This window comes from Balaenoptera ricei, chromosome 4 (assembly GCF_028023285.1).
Source record: "Balaenoptera ricei isolate mBalRic1 chromosome 4, mBalRic1.hap2, whole genome shotgun sequence".
NCBI lineage: Eukaryota > Metazoa > Chordata > Mammalia > Artiodactyla > Balaenopteridae > Balaenoptera > Balaenoptera ricei.
The window spans coordinates 19115397-19134502 of NC_082642.1; the positions used below are offsets into that span (position 1 = coordinate 19115397).

A 19106-nucleotide genomic window follows, 5' to 3' on the forward strand; every position below is an offset into this window, starting at 1 on the left:
CTGGAGAGCAGCATCTGCTTTTATACTATGATTTCTTGTGGAACCTTGGGTGAGTTATTCGACCTTTATGATAGTAAGTTCTATCTTGTAGGGTTATTGTGAAGATCAAATTAAATAACATGCTAAGCCCGGAGTCAACATTTAATAAATGTAAGCCACTGATTATATAATTCCACATTCTAAGCTTTCCATACCATCCCAGTATAAATAACTCTTTAGAATTCAGTGTATGTTTCTGCTGTAAGGAACCTTAACAACTGAAGTCCAACATCTATTTTATAGTTGGTGTGTAGCTAGAGCCACATGAGACTTTTTGGCATGTGCACACGTGCTTTCTCTCTCCCCAGCCTGTGTTCTTTCTATCTCACCATGCTGCCTCTCATGAAGCCATTTTGTGAAAAACCAGAACTTGCACAGAAAAGTAAGTTCATATCTACTTTTCCATCCAGGGAGGTATTTTTCATGCAGGTCATTTTAGAAAAGATTAAGCAGAGAGGTGCATACTCAGTGTTGAGGCTGACATCTGTCAGGTCAAAGCAGGAAGAGGCCAGGGAGTTGAGCGAGGACATGCTGGAAGCCAGCCTCTTGGGTGGCCATGCGAATAGGGAGGCAGGGCATTTCGTGGGTCTGGGTGACTTGACGGGCCCCGGACAGTGGGGGCCTGGGACAGCCAGGAAGATGGTGGACACACTCTTCTTCTCCCCCATGGGTGCCCAGAACCCTCTGGCTCTGTCCTTGCCTTTGGGCTCTGGGCCCATCTCTTGAAGTGTGGGCTTGGTGGCAGCAATGGTGGCACTGGTGGTGGCTGTGGTGCTTTTGGAGGCTTGCTTGATATCAGAAGCAGGGTCTGGAGGGCATGGCAAATCTGCAGGGCCCTCTCCCTGCGGTGGGGCTCTGGGGCCCTGGTTGGTGGCAGCCTTCTTAATGAGCAGAGGGCCTTTCTTTAGGGCTTCAGGTCCTGTGTATGGGCTTCCCAGCTCTCGTTCTTCCAAGTGCAGGAACTGTAAGCAGATGACAGGGTGGTTTATGGGCTGGGCACACCACTACCACTCTCTCCCCCTCTGCTCTCACCTTAACCTCTGGGAAGTGGTTCCTTCTCTTTTCTGGAAGGAACAGTTTTCTCAAAACTCAGTTCCTTCCTGACTCCCCAAATCCAATGGATTTTTACCCCCAGACCATATCTTTTTACCCCTAGACCATATCTTCCTTAACCTCTCTGCCCCTGGCTCACTCTGACCAGACCTTCTGTCTTTTCCCTTCCTCCTGCCTCACCAGTCTTCATGAAGACTTGGTTCTGATCCCCTTTTCTCTATCCACTGGTACTGGATGCTGGAGACCTGGCCAATTCTCACAGCATGCACTTCCCCTCGGCGCAGAGGACTCCCAGATCTACACCTCCAGTCTTGCCCTCACCTTAACCTTCATATAGATCACCAGCTGCCTTCTGGATATGGTCATTTCTAGCTGTCACCTTATTTACCATTGCTTTCCCTAAAATGTGTTTCCTATCCAGACACACCCCTGTGCTCGTAGCACCAGAGTTTCAAACCTCAGCCATTGTGTCTCTCCTTCCCCTTTTCCCATCAGTCATTAAGACTCTTCCTAGGAACTACCATTTCCAGCAATAAGGCGATCAAAATATTCTGAAAAACCTCTTGTTAGGAATGCTCAATAAAAATGAAACAAACATACTTTTAAATGCATAGCCAAATTCACAAGAAAGTAAGGAAAATCCTTAGGTTAAAAAAAAAGAGAGAGAGAGAAAACTGAAAAATAAAGGTTAACTTTCCCGGGGTCATTTATCAACCATGGACTCCAAAGGGTTTGGAGAAGAGACCTAGGGTCAGAGTAGGACCCATGAAGGTGGGATATCTTTAGTGAAAAAGTAGTCTAGGATAAATAAACATTTCACCCACCAGCAAAGATTGATGACAAGAATATATCTATCTCAGCCTGTACTCTGGTTGGGGGAAATAGTCTTTCATGAGAATCTGGCACCTTATAGCCTGTCTCCTATAAATTTTGGGTTCATATTTATACCACCCATGGGGTTTTGAAACCGAAAGTTTGAAAATTAACATAAAAGTGGACTCAGGTGTGTAATGTTCCTGAGGTGCTTGGTTGCAGCCAAAGCAGAACTTCCTTGGACGTGAACAACCTCAATCCCGGTCACAAAGGTAACACTGAACATATGTCTGCAACCCAAGTTACCAAACGTAGAAATGAATCACCATGAAAAAGCATCAGCAGACATAACAGACATCAAAATTTAACTACCAAGATCTTCAGATAATAGAATTAACATACATTTTAAGTATTTTCAAATGATTAAAGATGGGATAGAATCATGAGAAGATAATAAAACACAAAAAAGAAAAGACATTGTAGATATGGAAAAGATAAAGTGAAAGATGAAGAATAGCCTTTGAAACAAAAACTGGGAACAGGTTAAACAGCAGGTTAGGCATAGCCAAAGAAAGAATTAGTGGTCTGGAAGACAGGTCTGAGGAAATTAGAATGTAGCACCCAGAGATAAAGAGATGGAAAATATGAAGGTGAGATCAGGTTAAGCCATGGAGATGATGATAAGGTCCAACATAATAGAAGGAATTGTAGAAGGAGGGATTAAAAGATTAGGAGAGGCAATATTTGAAGAGAAAATGGCTGACAATATTCTGAAATTGATAAAAAATATGAATCCATCTCCTAGCTTCTTCCCAACACAGTGCAGATACTTAGTGCTGGGGCAGACCACCCCCTGCCTACCCTGGGGGAAAAGGGGAGAGGTTTACCCGAAGCACCAGCCTCATGGAGATAAGGCTGTCCAGGCCTGAGTGGTCCAGCTGGAAGCGCTGCTCGAGGGTAAGGTCTGCACAGGGGAGAATCTGGCACAGGGGGAACTCCAGCACTCCTAGGGCACATTCTTGGTCATCATCAAGCACCTGGGCAGTGGGCCAGTCACAAAACAAGAGGATAACCAAGTCCCACCCTCACCAGCCTACTCTCTGGGCTCCAGCCAAGACTGAGTTCACTTCAGTAAGTATGTTCTGTGTTTCTTTTGGCCTCTGGTCCTGTTCTGAAAACTGGAAATGGGACCAGGCCTGGTCCCTGCCTTCAGTCAGGGCAGGAGAGTGACTCAGGGTAGAGGCAACTATGATCTGTATGAGGCAAGCCTGTCAAATGCCGGGGCCGTCAGGGCTTTAGGGACTGATGAGCTGTGCTGCTCTATGATGGGACTTCCAGACAGGGCTGAGGGTCCCCAAAGAAAGACCCCAGTTCTACTACTTGTTGGTCATGAGATCTTGGACAAGTCATCATTTGAGCCTCTATTTGCTCAGGTGTAAAGAAGATCTCTCTCTTCCACAGATCTTTTTTTAAAGAAGTACATCATCATTAATGTCCTGAGTAGATTCCAACCCAGGCCACGCTGGGTGCTAGGTAACAACTGGAGAGACTCTGGCAGGGAGCACCAAGGGACCTGAGGGTTTGTCCTTCCACAACCTCCTACCCAGTGACCTTGGTCACCAGGCTCACGAATATGTGGGCCCTCAGTATCCTCTCCTGACTTTACTGCCGGGGGAGCCTGCTCAAGCCCCCTACCCCTCCTAGCTTAGATGCCTCTTAGCTCTGTTCCAAGAGCCCAACTTCAAGCAAACCTTCAGATGCAGCTGTTCAGTGGCCACGTTGTGCACAAAGAAGGAGAACGCCTGGCTCCACACAGGGTCCTTGCTGTGGGGACAGGTCTGGGGACAGGAGAGGGAGAGATCACTGAAGGTCAAGTTGGGCAGGCCAGGATACCAGCACCCTCTGCTCTCATTCTGGCCCCCTGGTGCCATTGGGGGCCTTCTCTGTGTCCGCCCAGGGGTAGACCCAAGCACACTACAGCTCGTGGGAGGCACTAGGGCAGGGCAGTCAGGCTCAAAGGCAAGGAGAGTTTGCCAGGAAATCTCACAGGGGCTGAAATCCTACCAGCATTAGAGCTCACTTCCAGGGGGACTTTTGCTGCTGGGGGTGGGGGAAAGGACATAGGCGTAGAGCCGTGCCTAAGCTTGAACTCTAGTTCTTCTGCTTTCTAGCCCTTAGGTGAGTCCCTGATCTCTGCCTCCAGATTCTTGAACTGTGGAACTATCTTGTGAGGTTATTTTGAAGACAGAGTAATATAAAGTGCCTATCGTGTGCCGGCACCTACTAGGCATGCAGTGTAAGCGAATTCCCTTTTGCTTCTCTCCCTGAAGTGTTGGGGCACCTGCCCATTTCCTTAGTCCTCGGCTACACGCCAAGCTGTCTTACCTTGCTCAGGTGTGTCTTCTTGCCTACAGATAGCTTGACATAGGAAGAAGGGTCTCTGCTGACTTTATTCTGTGAGGGGACAAATCCACAAAATGGAGGTGGCACCCACAGTGCCAACTTGAGACCCTGCCTCTCAACCCTCAGGAGCATTGGTGGGACCTGAGGCCACCCAACCACTTCCCTTTGAGAGAAGCCTCCCCTGGTGCTCCCAGGAGCCCCGGGCTACCATCACTGCGCCAGCACCTAGACAGGGTTGACCCCAGGGGGAGCTTCCGAGTTAAAGATGGGAGGCCTGGCTGGGCACAGGCCCTGTTCCCTAGAGCTGTGGAGACAGACAGGGTGCAGTTGAGTTCCAGCTCCCCCTTAGCTGTGTGACACAAGCACTTAGCTTTCCGGGTCCTATTTTTAAAATGGCAATAAAAATGGACACACGGCCACCATGGGGCTCAAGCATAGCAGATGTGGGGATGAGCTGCCTAGCCCGGTGCCCGGCTCACTGCAGACTCATTGAACGGCGGCACTCATTGGTCCCGGGCTGTGTGTGCACGGCGTCGCCCAGCAGACGTGGGGCTGTGGTTACTCTGGGGAAAAGGAGCTGTGACTTGCTTTCACACCCACACTTACCCTGGCAAATCTGGAGAGCTTTTTGGCTCGATAGTCACCATTTAGGTAGTCAAAAGGGTTTCTCTGCAGCACGAGAAGAACAGGGTGAATGAGCAACACGTGGACATTTGAAAGTGACGGGCACAAGGCAGGGTGTGTGTGACACTCTGGCTGTGTCACCACTCACCGGCAGGTTGCAGGCGCTCTCCAAGAAGACCACGAGAATGGCAGTGGAAAAACTACCATGGTCCTACAAGCAGACACAGACCCTCACTAGGTGCCCCCAGCAGCAGGAGACACAGACTGGTTTAGGAGAAGCCTCTTCATGCCTGAAGAGGCAGCCCTTGCCCTCCAGACTGGCCATACCTTCCCTCACAACCTAGCTCTTTGCTGAGGCTGAAAATACACCTGCAGCATGACAGACTCAAGTCAGAACCGGTGGACTTCCCTATGAACTGGGCTGACGGGCACTAACAGAGCGTTTAAGGATCCCATCCGCCCTGTGTGGAGATGAGGGCTGAGGGACGTGCTCCCCAGAAGGTGGGGCTGGCTGGAGGACTCTGGGGGCAAGATCTGTGGCTTCAGCTCGCTAGCCCCCCCCTGCCTCCCCACACAGCTCTCACGTGGACCAGACCTGCCGCAAGTTCCCCCTCCACCTGCCAGGGAGCCCGACAGCCCGCACTCACCTCCGTCACAGCTTCCGGGTCTGTGATCAGTGAAAGCCACTCCAGCCTCAGGTGCAGCTGCCCTCTCCTTGTGTCCTTCAGGGCAAACCACTGCAGGGGGAGGGGGAGGGGGAGGAGGGCTTGGGGAAGGGCCAGTGGGACGCTACTGACTCTCTTCAGGCAGCTCAGTTCTGGGACCCAGCAGGGCCCTAATAGGGGCTTCAGGGAAGAGGTGAACCAGCCCAGACAGGGTAGGCTCTGGACTAGGAGAGGTGGTTATGGAAGGACAGAAGTACTACACTTCGGGATGGAAATGATGCTGTCCACAAGGAGGGGTTTGCAGGCACCAACTCTACCTCATCCACCACTCTGTTGGTCATGACGTCCCCGAGGCAGATCTGCAGGCTGGAATACACAGGGAGCGGAAAGTCAGCTCAGCCCAGGGGCAGGACAAGCAGCGGGCGTGGAGGCCCACCCTGAAATCTGTTTTGAAATATCTGAGTGGGACCCTCAAGACAGAGGACCTTATTCATCCCAAGAATGAATGGGAGACCACTTGGAGCTCAAGCAAAGGAAGGGCTGTCTGACCATCGGGGCTGCTCCCATTGGGCATGCTGCCCGGGCAGGCAGGCGGCTCTGATCCCAGAGGGGAATAAGCAGACACTGCTGGGCACACTGGCTCTGGATTGCTCAGTGAGGGTGCTATTGGCATTTGGGCTGGGATGAGTCTTCACTGTGCAGAACTGCCCATGCATTGCAGGAATTTAGCCTCCCTGTCCTGTGTCCTCTAAATGCCAGTGGCACCACCTCCCGCAGTCATTGTAATAACCCGAAATGCCCCTCCATTTCCAAAACTGGCCCAGATGCCCTCCGGGGCTACGTATAGTTGGCATGTGTGTGAGAGGCGGTAACACATTCACGGCGTGCCTTCCGCCTCGCCCGACCCAAGCCCAACTGGAGGGTCCTGAGAGCCAGAGGGGAAATTAATTCCATGTATCTGTTAGAAATGTGCTTGAGCTCAAAACACACTTGAAATCAGTTACCTAAAACACGAACCACAAGACACACTTCTAATCGGCAACATTACAAAAATCACAACTCCTTTCTCACAACTCCTTTCATTAAGAGGAAAAATTAAAAATGATAAGTAACGTGGTGAGCTATTTCTCAGGTGGTCAGATTGTTCCCCTCCCATTTTGTTTTGTTTCTATTTTTTAAAATCACCTGTTCACGGAAACAAGCTAAAAAATTTAGGAGTAAGAAGATTTGGGTAAAACTCTCTTTTCTGCTGCCTCCTAACCCCGGCCTCTAAGATGAGCAGCGGTGTGGCGTCCACACAAGCACATGCGAACACACATACATGTCCATCCTCCCTGGAAAGATGTATCAACTGCTCAGGTCACTCCCAACTGCTTCCCTTACTTCCCTAGGTAGAAATGAATATCCTCGAGGTCAACATACATAGATCCTACTCATCATTTTTAAAAGCTGCGGGATATTCTGTAGTTTGGCAGTGACAAATTTGTTGAAACACTCAGGCAATGTCCTCTGACTCTGGACATTCACGTTTCCAGCTTTTTTGGTTTGTCACCACAGATCGGTCTGCAGTAAACATTTCAGGTATAATGCTTTTATAGGAGATTCCTGGAATTGGGATGGCTGGACCAAAACACATGTAAATTTAGAGTTTTGATAGCCAGCCCCCACGCCGGTCATTTCAATCCTGTCACAGCCCTGAGGCTCTGTGTTCCTATGAACTGGAAGGAGAGAGAGGTGCCTTGACCTGCAGGCCACAACGGCTGATGAAGCAGACCTCAAGCATGACCCCAGGGGAGCCAAGTTCCAGCTCAGAGTGAGCAGACGGTTCCTGGGTACCGGGGGCCTGGCCATCCATGCCAGCCTTGGCCCTGCCCACTGCTCCAAACGGGGACTCTGGGTGCATTATGAGGAGCACAGAAAGCAGAGCCCACGGTGCACACACGTCGGGGCCCTCCCTATACGCCAGAGGGCTGGGGCTCAGGGCTGGGCACGCGGGAGGCATCTGGGGGGAGGTTTGTGGCAGCGGTGCAGAATGATGGGACTGGTTGCCTGGTACAGTCACCACGTCAGAATGCAGCGAGGGTTGCAGGACCCTGGGCGGTGGAAGCAGGGGTACCTGTGCCTCAAGGCCTAGAGCCCTGCGCCCCCAGGCCCAGCTCGGCCCTCCTCCTCACCTGCCCAAGAAGTCATCCTTGTCAGGATCCTCATCGTACAGGTCCACCTCCAGGTCCTGCCCAGGGACTTCATACACTGTGAACTGGAAGGAGAGAGAGGTGCCTTGACCTGCAGGCCACAACGGCTGAGGAAGCAGACCTCAAGCATGACCCCAGGGGAGCCAAGTTCCAGCTCTGCCACCTGCCAGCTCGGAGCCCCGGGCAGGTTCCTGCCCTTCTCAGTGCCTGGAGAACCCCACCTGTGAGAAGGGAGTGATGCCCTCTCCTGCCGGGTGCGGAGGATTAGAGGCAGCCTGCGCCAGCCTGTGGGCAGGGTGTGTGCTCGGGGTGCTGGCTGCTGTGTTTTCTGCCCGGGGCTTGCAGCTTCCGAACTGCGACACTCAAACAGCCTGTGGGCCTGCCCTTCACATGATAAGGATTGTGGTTGAACTTAAGGCAGAACTTCAGGCTCCCAGTGTCTGGCTCTGGGAGGGGAGGCTGAGAGGACTGGGGCAGAACTGCCCCTGAGCTTCTTTGATTTGATTTGAAAACTTCCAACAAAGCCAGCTCTGGTTGGGAAGGGACGTAGGAATCTGTCTATAGGCTGGCCCTCCATCAGGGGCCAGAGCGGCCCACCTCTGGAAGCCTGTCCCCAAGGGCCACGCCTGTGGCCCAGTGTTGCCCGTGGGGGTGTGAGGACCATGAAGGCAGGGCCCTCCCTTGTTTGGGACAGAACCACCCAGAGTGGAGCCCTGGAGGGCATGGAGAGCAGCCGGGAGCCGCTAAGGAGACCCTCACCTCAAACACCTCGTTCCAGGTGGGGTTCAGGTTCTTATGGATGGTCCTGCTCCGGAAATGCTGCAGGCCGATTCTCACCTTGGCGTAGGGGTCTGACTTGCCTTGGTGTCCTAGGAAGTTGTCCTTCTGGGCCAGCTTTTCTGCCTCCAGCAAGTGGACTCTGATGACTCCCTGGAAGATGCCCCAGCCCGGGCTTCACAGCTGTTTCTAAGGCCCTCAAAGCCCCCGACATCGGAGCCCCAGCCCCACCTTACCCTCCCCGTGTCTGGACAGGGAGACAGAAGCCAGAGACGACAGCCTCTTGGCCAGGGCCACGCAGCAAGGGACGGCAGGGCCCAGGGCTGTGTCCACTGCATCACGATGCCCGGCCACATCCCCGGCCCTCCCGCCCCTCCGTGCCTCCAGCCTGCCCCGTGAAGGGCCCGTTCCACTGCGGCCACTTCCTCGTCCTGTGCCAACTGCCACGCCACCCGAGCGGCTTTCCTCCTGCGTTCCAACCCCTCTCTAGCCTACACGTAGACTGAGGCCCGGGGTCATTTCTTCCCACTACCCAGGTGTACACACCCCTGTGGCCGCTGCCTGCTGCTGGCAGGGGGTCCCTGGGCTCGTAAAGGCCCCAGCACTGAGTCACCCCACTCCCAACGCCCTAGGCTATGTCACAAGTCAGAACAGAGCACAAGAACCAGGAAAAACACAGCTCAGGGGGCCAGTAGGCCTCTGGCCTAGAACTATTTCTTTTAAATATCAGTAAATACATATGCATTTGCCCTTTGACCCAGCAATCCCACGTCTAGAAATCTATCCTAAAGACATACTGGCAAACATATGAAAAGATATGGACAAGGCTCTTCATGACAGCGCTATTGGAAATAACAGAAGACCAGACACAGCTCAGCCGTCCATCAGTAAAGAACTGGTTGAATAGATGCGGTACATTCACGTGGTGGAGTACCACGTACCACACTGTCATGGGGTGACCCTCATGACACACGCATGACAACAGCAAGGTGAGGAGAGCGGTGGCCTGCTACTGCCCATCCAAGAAAGGGGGACTACGCGTGTAATCAGATGCGTACCCACAGCCATCACGCGTGTATGTGCTCATATCAGAAAACAATGAAAAATGCTGGAGGAGGAGGGACTAGGTGGTAGAAGCTAGACTCCTTAAAGTACAATTTGTTTTTCACACTGGCCTTTAGAAGTGTGCAAATATTTTACATGATTGTAAAAGGAAGTTAAGGTAAAAATTAAACTCTAGAAACAGAAAATGGAAGGAAACAAATCAATGTAAATATTCACGGCCAGTTGTTGTCACAGACACACAGAGAGGAACTATTCCAAGTGAGTTTAAATTGTAGCCACTTGACAGTACATCTCTAGTGGGATATGCCCTAAGGACAGAATGTCTGCAGTAGCTATGAGGTAGGTGACGGTGCTGTACTGAGACTGCTAAACACGCAGTGTGGGGTAAGGGCCATGCGTCACCCCTGCGTGGCCTGATGCCTCACACCTGGCTCTGATGGTAAAAATAGGCACTCTCCCGTCTCCTGAGGCCCTGACTCCCAGCCCCATGGCCAGGGCACCTTCTGTGGGGAGGCCATGTGGCTGTCCTCCTGAGGGCAGCCCTGAGGGCAGGCCCCCTCCTCAGGGGCCTCCTGAGCTCCCAGGACAGTCGGGGGCAGTGGGGCTGGGCACCCAAGGAAGCCCCACGTCCTGGCTCCTTCCCAGAAGGCGTAAGCGTTCTTCCTGCCACCAAAGGATGGAATGGGAGCCTCCTGTCCCTGAAGGGAGAATGGGGGGCTCCTGGAGTTTCCCGGGAGTGAGTGTGACTGCCCACAGTCCCCAACACAGGCCGCATGGGGGGACCAGGATCCAGGAAGGAATGCTCCCTGGGCTTTTTCCCTCTCAAGACAGGTGACTTTGGGCAAGTCATTCAACCTTCCTGAGACTCAGTCTTCGCACCATAAAATAGGATGCCAGGCCCTCACAGGGCGGAAATGAGCATCGCCATCTGAGGGTGCATCTCCCTGGCCCGTCTGTCCCTCAGCTCTGGGCCCAGTGCTCTGCGGCCAGTGCGGGTACTCACGCAGGGCAGAGGGAAGCGCAGGTTGGTCAGGTCCAGCCCCTTCTTCACGGGCACAGTCACACGGTTGGGCAGCACCAGGTGGGCAGCAATGAGGTCCTCCAGCAGGCTGTCTGACATCTCACTGGGGACAGTGGGCACGCACAGCTGTGGAGGGTGGCACCACCTCCCCCAGGCCACCTGCCCGTCTGCCCATCCCTGGAGCTGGAACCAGGAGCAGAGCTTGGGGGCAGGTGGGCCCATCTCGGGACAGAGCAGCCCTGACCCCAGCCTGCCTGGATGCGGGGCCAGGGGGAGGATGTAGGGTGTACGTTTTGACCGCCCCTGAGCCCCCCCACCCCAATCCTGCTTTGTTCTCTGAGGCATCACAGCATCGTAGCCAAGAGCGAGGACATGGATCCTGGGTTAGAATCTTGGCTCCGTCAACCACAAGCTGCGTGACCTTGGAAAGTCTCTGATGTCTCCAGACCTTAGTTTCCTCATCTCTAAAATGGGGATAATTATGCCTACTTCCTGGGGTTGTTATGAGGATGAGTTAATACGTGTAAAGTGCTGAGAACAGTGCTTAGTGCCCAGTAAATGCCAGGTATGCGTTCACTGTTGTAGCCCTTCTACTCTCTGACATCACCTTGAAATCCTCCTTCTTTATTGCCTGACTCTATCTCGCCAGTAGAGGGAGACAGGGGCAGTGCCCAGAACAGGGCTGGCACGCAGTAGGTGCTCAGGAAATACCTTCTAACTGAAAGAATGCATGACTGGATTCTCTGCGCCCAGGGAGTGAAGATCAGTGGGAATGTCCCCAGTGAGGGAGTGAGTGGTCCTCCCCGCAGGTGGGGACAGCTGCTGGGCCTGGCGAGCCAGCCAGGGGCTACCCTGGATGGTCCACTGTCCCTCCCTCCTGGGAGGTGTGTCCACACGGGGCTGGAGCCCTTCTCTGCTTCTCTCAGGGGCCTGAGGCTCTGAGCGCAGCACCACACCAGCCCCAGGAAGGTGGGTTGCCCAGACCAGCTCCTCCTCACTGGCCTCTGCTGTGACAGCTGCCCCTTCCCATGCCAGTGTCTGTGTCTGGGCGGGAGCCACTTGGGCTTCTCACACACACTTGGGGAGAGAGTGGATGTGAACAAGGAGGACACTCGTGTGTATCCACACCCACTGTGCCAGCACTGCACATACCTGACTGTTCTCTCAAGGGGACTCAAGACAGAGGAACCAGGCTCCCCATTTACTGAGGAAGAGCCCAGAGAGGTGAAGTAACTTGTCCAAAGGCACACAGTGGCTGAGGGGGGGCCAGGAGCCTGGTCTGGCTGGCCTGGTTCCAGAGCCTGCGCGCCCCCCTCATTAGCCCACGCGGCCTCCTCTAGGACATCTCACCTGATGGCGTCACTCCAAACACACCAACGCTATCCCTCTGGAGGGGGCAGCTGCCCACCCCTCTCCTCGTGCAGAGAGGGAGAGGGAGGGCACAGCCACGGTGTGGCTCCCGTCACTGGCTGCACGGCCCGGAGGGCCCCACCTCGGGCTGGCCTGGCGGTTCGCACAGGCACTTACTTGATTCCTGGCGCATCCAGCAGGTTGGTCAGGCCTGTCCAGTTGATCTGCAGGTGCTGCAGGGGCAGAGGGAGGCCGTTAGGCTGGAAGGAACCAGAAGCCCAGGCTGAGAATCCTCTGCCAAGGGCCCCGCCCCCGCCCCCACGGAGAATTCAGCCAACTGCGGGGGGAGCACCCCCTGTGGGGGGCGAGGCGGGTGAGGGCGCCTCCCAGTCCTGCTCGGGACCAGGGCTGTCAGGCGGGCTGCTTCCGCCGGGACCACAGGAGCGGCCCGAGGGCAGGGCCACAGGCCAGCCTGGCATCCGAGGGCTCTGAGTTACAGCCTCCTCTCTGTGACCTCAGCCACTTCTCCAGGCTGTTTCCTGGGCTCGGGGGAAGCAGAGTCGAGCACCTCAGGCCGCCTTAGGGAGCACATGACATGAGGGGTCCAGGTGGGCTTCGGCAGCGTCTGTTCTTGGGCTCAAACCCAGTGTCTGGACCCAGTGGGCGAGCGCCGGCCCACAGGGAGCGGCAAGCCCGCCTCGTCCTGGGACTCACCGGCTTTTGAAGGAAGAACATGGTCACAGCTCCCACGAAGGGCTTGTCCACCAGGAGGGGCTCCAGGATGACCCGCAGCGTGCCCTGCAGCTGGACAGCACAGAGGGCCGGGAGGGACCTCAGCCGCCCTTCTTCCCGCACCTGCTCTGCTCATTCATGCCCGAGCCATCCCCAGATGTCAGGGCCACCTGCCATCACAGCAGGGACCACACTCGGGGAAAAGAAGCCAGCGTGCAGCTGCCACCCCTTTGCCGGTTCCCAAGGGCCACAAGCTGGCCCCCACTGCCTTGCTGCTGGGGGGTTGTAGCCTTGACCATGGCCGGGACCCAGGAGTGCTTTCCAGCTCCAGCTCAGCTCCTCTACTCCTACCACAAAATAGCTCTATCTCCTCCATCCACCTCAGTTTCTCAGCACCGGCTCTGCATCGCTTCATAAAGAGAGCCTCTCACTTCCCAGGGCAGTCGAAGCCTCTCTGGCAGGGGGATTTGATGAACAGAGGCAGGCGTGGGGCTGTCCTGAGCAGCGGGGTGGTGAAGCCCAGCCACCACTTCCTGGCCCTGTGATCTCGGGCCTGGAGTCCCTTGATTGGTACCAGCCTCTGTGCTTGGTGTCAACACCCCCGCTGCAGCCTCCTCCAGCATAAGCCCGCTTCCCCTGCCCTGACCCCCAACCTGGAGGCAGTCACGCCGGGCTCCACCCACCTGGATCCCGTTCACACCAGCCTGTATCTTCTGCAGCTCCACGCTGATCTCACAGTCCCCGATGTAGCTGAAAGTGGGGAGGAAGAAGGAAGGCGGAGAGGAGGGGCAGGTCCACGACTCAAGAGAGGTTGGGAGACTCGCCCAGTGCAGCCCAGCCCAAGCCCAGATGGCCAAGCCCGAGCCCTGCATCACCTGGATGTGGACTCCCTGACAGCCTCGGCTTTTCTCAGCTCTGCGCAGACACTGCCCAGACCCCCCAAGGCAGCCCCCGAGCTCCCCGCACCCAGGGGTCCCACGTGCATCCCCACCTCTGCCCACGAGGGCAGAGACCTCTGGGCACCACTTCACCCCACGACACCCCGCAGATGCGAAGGAGGGGGTCTGGGTGATACACTGCTGTGCCTCTGCCCCATCTCTGCCCAGGCCTCTTCCCCAGGGACACAGAGCAGCCCCGCAGCCTCCATCCACCATTCATGCGGTCTGTTGCTGGGGGTGGTGAGGTGGGCACAGTAACAAGTTCTCAGAAGCCTGAGTTCAGCTGGCAGCTCCTGCCAAGCGATGGGCACAGGAAGCCCAGAATGGGTGCCCTTGAAAGTAGAGAGCAGAGACCCCATCAAAAGACTGAAGGAGATGCGGAGGGAGAGGGTGGCCATCAAATATCTGCAGGGCACAGGCAGAGGAGCCAGACGTCACAGAAATGCTGAGTGTCCCCTGGAAGGGCAGGGGGAACTCAGGGACCCCAGGGGCTCCCTGAGATGACTGGAAAGCTGGGTGCGTGGGCTAGATGACCTTGACGTGCCCCAACTATTCACACAAGGATCTTGTGGCAGAGCCTTGGGGCCAGGAGGGCCCAATTGCCATTAGCATCTCAACACACTTGAGACCAGCCCCCATACAGTGATGGGTGTTCTGGAGTTGCCTCCTGTCTTCCCAACGTGTTCTCAGTGCCAGCCTCTGGGCTAAGGACAGGAAATACAGAGGCACTGGAAATGAATGGCAACCTTCTGGAACCTCAGGAGTTGATCCTTGGTCCTTTAAGCACAGTTCAAATCCCACCACCTCCAGGAAGACTTCCTGGATTGAATCTCCATTCTCTCTGACTCAAGCCTATTACAAACCTCATTCAAAAGGGGTGCCCCTGCCCGACCCACTGAAAAAGTCACTTGTGTGTCTTTGCATCCTTTAGTTTTTCTGAGGTACCACAGAGCCCAGTTCTCCTGATGGCCTTTCACAGCCTGTGCTCGGAGCTCCCTGGGTTGCACCACAAGTCCCCACATTTTCTTGTCCCACTTGCTTTCTCTTGCTACATCCTCTCTGAGACAGCTGGTCTGACCCTCCAGGTGACCTGGCCTCCAAGAAAGCTCTGTTGCCCAGGCCTTGGTACCCAAAACACGCCTGGTGCCTGGTCTATGGGAGAAGCCAGGCCTGGGCTGAGGGCTCAGACAGTAGTGGCTCCCCTGGGACCATCCGTTCTCTTGCCACTCCTCCCCGTCCCAGCAGGGACCTTGTGCTCCAGCCCAGGGGGATGAAGGGGTATATGTGCTGTGAGGGGCTTTCGCACCCCAAATGAGTGTTTCCCTGCGACTCCATCTTCAACCTGGCTGTTCCCACAGTGTTCCCCTGCCCCCCACACCTGGCCCCAGGAGCACGAGGGCTCACCAGATCTGCAGGTCCAGGACCACCTGTCTCCGGTTGCACTGGTTAGTGTGCACCTTGATGCCGTTGATCCTGGGGTACTGGAAGAGATGCCAGAGGACTGGGTCAGCAGGGGTCTTGCAGGCGGGGGGGGGGGGGGGCGGGGGGCGGGGTGCTGCTGGCTCCCTGCCCAGAGCTGCGCTTCGTCCACAACAACCAACGTGACCACTGCACTCCCGGGATGAGGCATGAAAGCAGAAATCCACCCTGCAGTCCCTGCCCATCCTTGGCACCCTGATACCTCCCTCTCCAAACAAACAAAAACTTTTCATAATAAAATGTTGGAGAAAAAAATTCAATCAACCACACTAGAGGAAAGATTCTATTATCCTTCTATTCTCTCCATGGAAAGTGATGCTTACAAATGCATTGTCACATGAAAAGGTTATCAAAGAGTATGGAGCCAAAAATGCAGGAAAAAAAGTATTACAGGGATATGTTGAACAGTTCATGTAAATGATTATGTAACTTTTCCCAGAGTTTGTGATACGTGTGATATGTCAGCTTTTTTAAAAGGACAACTTGTTGTGATTTATTTTCTCATACGTTCTCATATTTATTCAACATTCATTTTTGTCCTGGTTTTACACTTCAAGTTTAAAATTCTTTTTCTTTAAGAGGGTCCCCAGAATTGTAGAAGCTTCAGGCCACACAGCACCTGGCTTGATGTAGAAGACCCAGAAAAACCAGCAGAAGCCTCGGGAGGAGGAAGGGGCCTGTCACTGACCTGCCCCAGCCTGAAGTCTGCTCCTGGGCTGGGGGCTGGTTTGCAGGCACCTGTGGAAGCTCAGCCAGCCCCAAGACCCCCATCTGCAGAGACCAGCCCTGGAGAAGGCTGCCTACCTGCAGGCCCCGCCGCAGAGAGGAGGGATAACCACTGTGAGCATCTCCTCTGTGCCAGGCAGGGCGGCCCTGGCTCAGGGCTCACAGTGAGTGTGGGGCACCAGGCTGGTCAGGTGCCCCACGTGGAGCACTGCTCACCCACCCACGCAGAGTGGCCCTGACGCCAGGCCTGTTAGTCACGCTTCACAACCACCCTTAGAAGTGAGTCCTTTCCTTTTACAGATGAGGAAACTGGAGCTCAGAGAGGTTAAGTCACTGGCCCAAGGTCATCACAGCAGTGAGCAGAGTTGGGCATGGACGTGGGAATCAGAGGAAGCAGGAAACACTCATGGGCGTGAAGGGAGTGGGTGTCGTGAGCGCACTGAGCCTGGCCAAGCCCAGGAAGGTCACGTGAGAAAGTCCTCTGTGATGCCCCCCCCCCCTTCCTCCACAGTGGAGAGGAGAGGGATGGGAGAGCTAAGAAGGGTGGGAGGAGCCAGGACACGAAGGGCTTTGAATCCAGGACCAGGAGCCAGCTATTTCTCCTGCAGGGCTGGGGCATCTGGTCAACTTGCAGGTCCCCCACCCCCAACCCCCCCAGCCCCGCCAGGTTTTCGTGACAGGGTGAAAATCATCTCTCAGGATCAGCCACTCCTAGTGAGATGGGAGATGGATGGGCCCCTGGCTGGACAGCTGGTGTTTGTCAAGCGGAGTAAATTTGAAGCTTTGTTTTTCCCCAGACACTCCAAGGACAAAGTTAGTGGCAAGAGCTGAGTTCTGCCGAAGTAAAGAGATAAGATGACCAGTCCTGAGGTCAAGGAAAACTTCTCTGTCTGCACATGCGCAGGAAGGCTCCTTGGGGGTCAAAAAGGGAGAGGGCGCCCCCCCATAATAAGTGTGGACATGCACCCACAGTCCTCTGCGGTGGAATCCATCTTAGCAAAAAGTTGCACACGCATCTTGGGGAGGGTCCTAGGACCAGTCAGATGTGGGAAAAGAAATGAGACCATTGGCCAAATGTAAACAAAGACCAGGAAGAACTGCCCTACATAAAAAGATTTAACCGCCTCTTTACCGCACTCCTCCTCATTAGGGAGGATGCCCACCCCCTTTCTCTCTGGGTGTGTTTTTCTGCCTTGATTCTGCCTTAAACAAACAATTTCTCTGTGTGCTCTCGCACATGTTATGCTGTGTCTCTGATAATAAACTTTGTACCTGTTTTTACAGTTTTTGCCTCCTTGAAACATTCTTGCTTTCAAATGGGGGCAAGAGTGAGGGCCACTGCTTCTAGCCTCTAGTCCCCAGTGGTCTAGCGGTTAGGATTCCTGGTTTTCATCCAGGCTCCCCAGGTCCAATTCCTGGCCAGGGAACTAAGATCTCGCTTCAGGACCGCTCACTGCGCTCTCTCTGAGATCACTAGGCCTGCCTGCTTCTGCCACCAGCAAGGGACCACTGTCCCACAGGCATCACCACCCAACAAGCAGCCTGGCCGGGCAGGCTCTGCTATAGACACAGCGGTCCGCAAGCTTCCTGATCCTTTGCCTGCTGAGCTCTTCAAACGCCAACTCAGACACCACCCCTCCCGGAAGTCCTCCCTGACTACCACACTCCCACGCCCCTCCACTCCTGAGGCCACGCGCTCCTCCACGTCGTGCGTGCGCTGCCATGTCGGTGTCCATCACCCACCAGCGTATACGTCTGTCTCCACGACAGGACAGGGACCTTCCTGAAGGCGGGGGGCACAGCCACACCACCTCTTTCTACACTGCCTTGCACATAGCCGTGCTCAGGAAGTCATACGTGAGTGAAACAGGGGAAGAACAAATGAGCCAACAGATGCTGGGACAAGCGAGTCCTGGCAGAGTCTGAGTGGCTTCAGCCAGAACCTCCAGGGCTCAGGTAAGGCTGATCCGCCCCGACTCGGGAGGCTAGGGGGGCACACACCCTGGGGCTGGCAGACAGCTCTCATCAGGCTGGCCTGCCCTCTCCATCTGCTTGTTCTGGAGCTGACCAGATGCCAGTGCCTCTGATTTACGGGGTGATGGAGCTCACAGCGGCTCTGCCTGGGGTATGCATATTCTGATGATCAAAATAAGACTTTTACATCAGTGGGGCACTGAGAGGCAGAAAGAGTGGGGCAAGAGGCTGGAATAGGAAATGCAGCCTAGAATAGGGACATGACATTAGGTGTGTTCAACACACACACGTTTATCCTGGGTCACCAAGTATCGTCACAGAACTAGCCTGGGCTTATAACACGGATAGCCAGCATCAACCAATTGGTAGAGAATTAGTCACTGCTTTGAGGCACTGACTATCCCACTCCACGATGGTGAGTTCTCCCCAGCTGATGCTGAGTTTAGGAAGCGTGACTCGTACGTCTTTGTGTCAGGCTGGCTTCCACCACATGGCATGTTCCCCAAATTTTGCTTAAGAAGAGTGGAATTATTTCCCACCTCTCCTTTTCCTTTTCTCTGAGCCAGGCTTCCCCAGAACCTGTAGAGATGGTGGTGATGGGACTAGGGGCTGAGGGGTTTATCCTGAGGCCGAGAGGCTGGGAAATACAGGTGGGGAATGGGTCCCCTGTGAGTGACCCCTGGCAGGGGCTGGGGAAGAGCCTGCACCGTAGGTCCGGCTGCCCTGCCTGAGACAGCACTGACCTTCTGTCCGAAGTAGAGCTTGGTGAAGGTGAAGGTCCTCAGGTGCACGTTCTTCTCCTGGACCTTGGGCTCGAGTTTCTCCCGGAACTTGTTTTCCATGATCACGCTTAGGTAGGGCCAGATCTGGGAGATGATCTGGGAGGACAGGAAGAGGCCTTTGGTGGTCAGGTCTGTGCCCCCTGCCCCAGACCCATGGCTGCCCAGGGGTGGCCCTTATGCTGCAGCACCCATCTGCCTGCCTGACCCCCTATCCCATCTACCCACCTATCCGTCCATCTGTCCATCAGACATCAGATAACTACAGCCGTGGTTCTCACTCTTACAGTTAGATCCCAAGATTTGCTGCCGTTTTGCAGCCCACCATGAAATAGTCACTCACTAAACTTAATATGATGAGGCCCTTTAGTTCTGCGCTAAAACATAAGCTACCTGAACAACACTGTGGTGTAAACAAGAAGTAGCAGGTGCCAGAGGTTTAAGAAGAAAAGAAAAGAAAAGAAAAAAAGCCACAG

The 19106-nt window shown here is 54.7% G+C and overlaps 1 protein-coding gene across 4 annotated transcripts in view; it reads right to left on the bottom strand.

Moving 5' to 3' along the window:
* Positions 1–19106, bottom strand: part of ESYT3 (extended synaptotagmin 3) — a 50635-nt gene that overhangs the window by 11155 nt on the left and 20374 nt on the right. For all 4 annotated transcript variants that reach the window (XM_059920234.1, XM_059920233.1, XM_059920231.1 and 1 more), the window contains exons 3-18: positions 18595–18729; positions 15077–15153; positions 13418–13484; positions 12717–12806; positions 12180–12235; positions 10635–10755; positions 8549–8719; positions 7772–7854; positions 5915–5963; positions 5580–5669; positions 5081–5143; positions 4915–4977; positions 4291–4359; positions 3657–3743; positions 2793–2942; positions 505–1001 (exon numbers count right to left, since the gene is read on the bottom strand). In XM_059920234.1, coding sequence (XP_059776217.1) covers positions 505–1001; positions 2793–2942; positions 3657–3743; positions 4291–4359; positions 4915–4977; positions 5081–5143; positions 5580–5669; positions 5915–5963; positions 7772–7854; positions 8549–8719; positions 10635–10755; positions 12180–12235; positions 12717–12806; positions 13418–13484; positions 15077–15153; positions 18595–18729 — 1868 coding nt within the window. The remainder of the gene's footprint in view (positions 1–504; positions 1002–2792; positions 2943–3656; positions 3744–4290; positions 4360–4914; positions 4978–5080; positions 5144–5579; positions 5670–5914; positions 5964–7771; positions 7855–8548; positions 8720–10634; positions 10756–12179; positions 12236–12716; positions 12807–13417; positions 13485–15076; positions 15154–18594; positions 18730–19106) is intronic.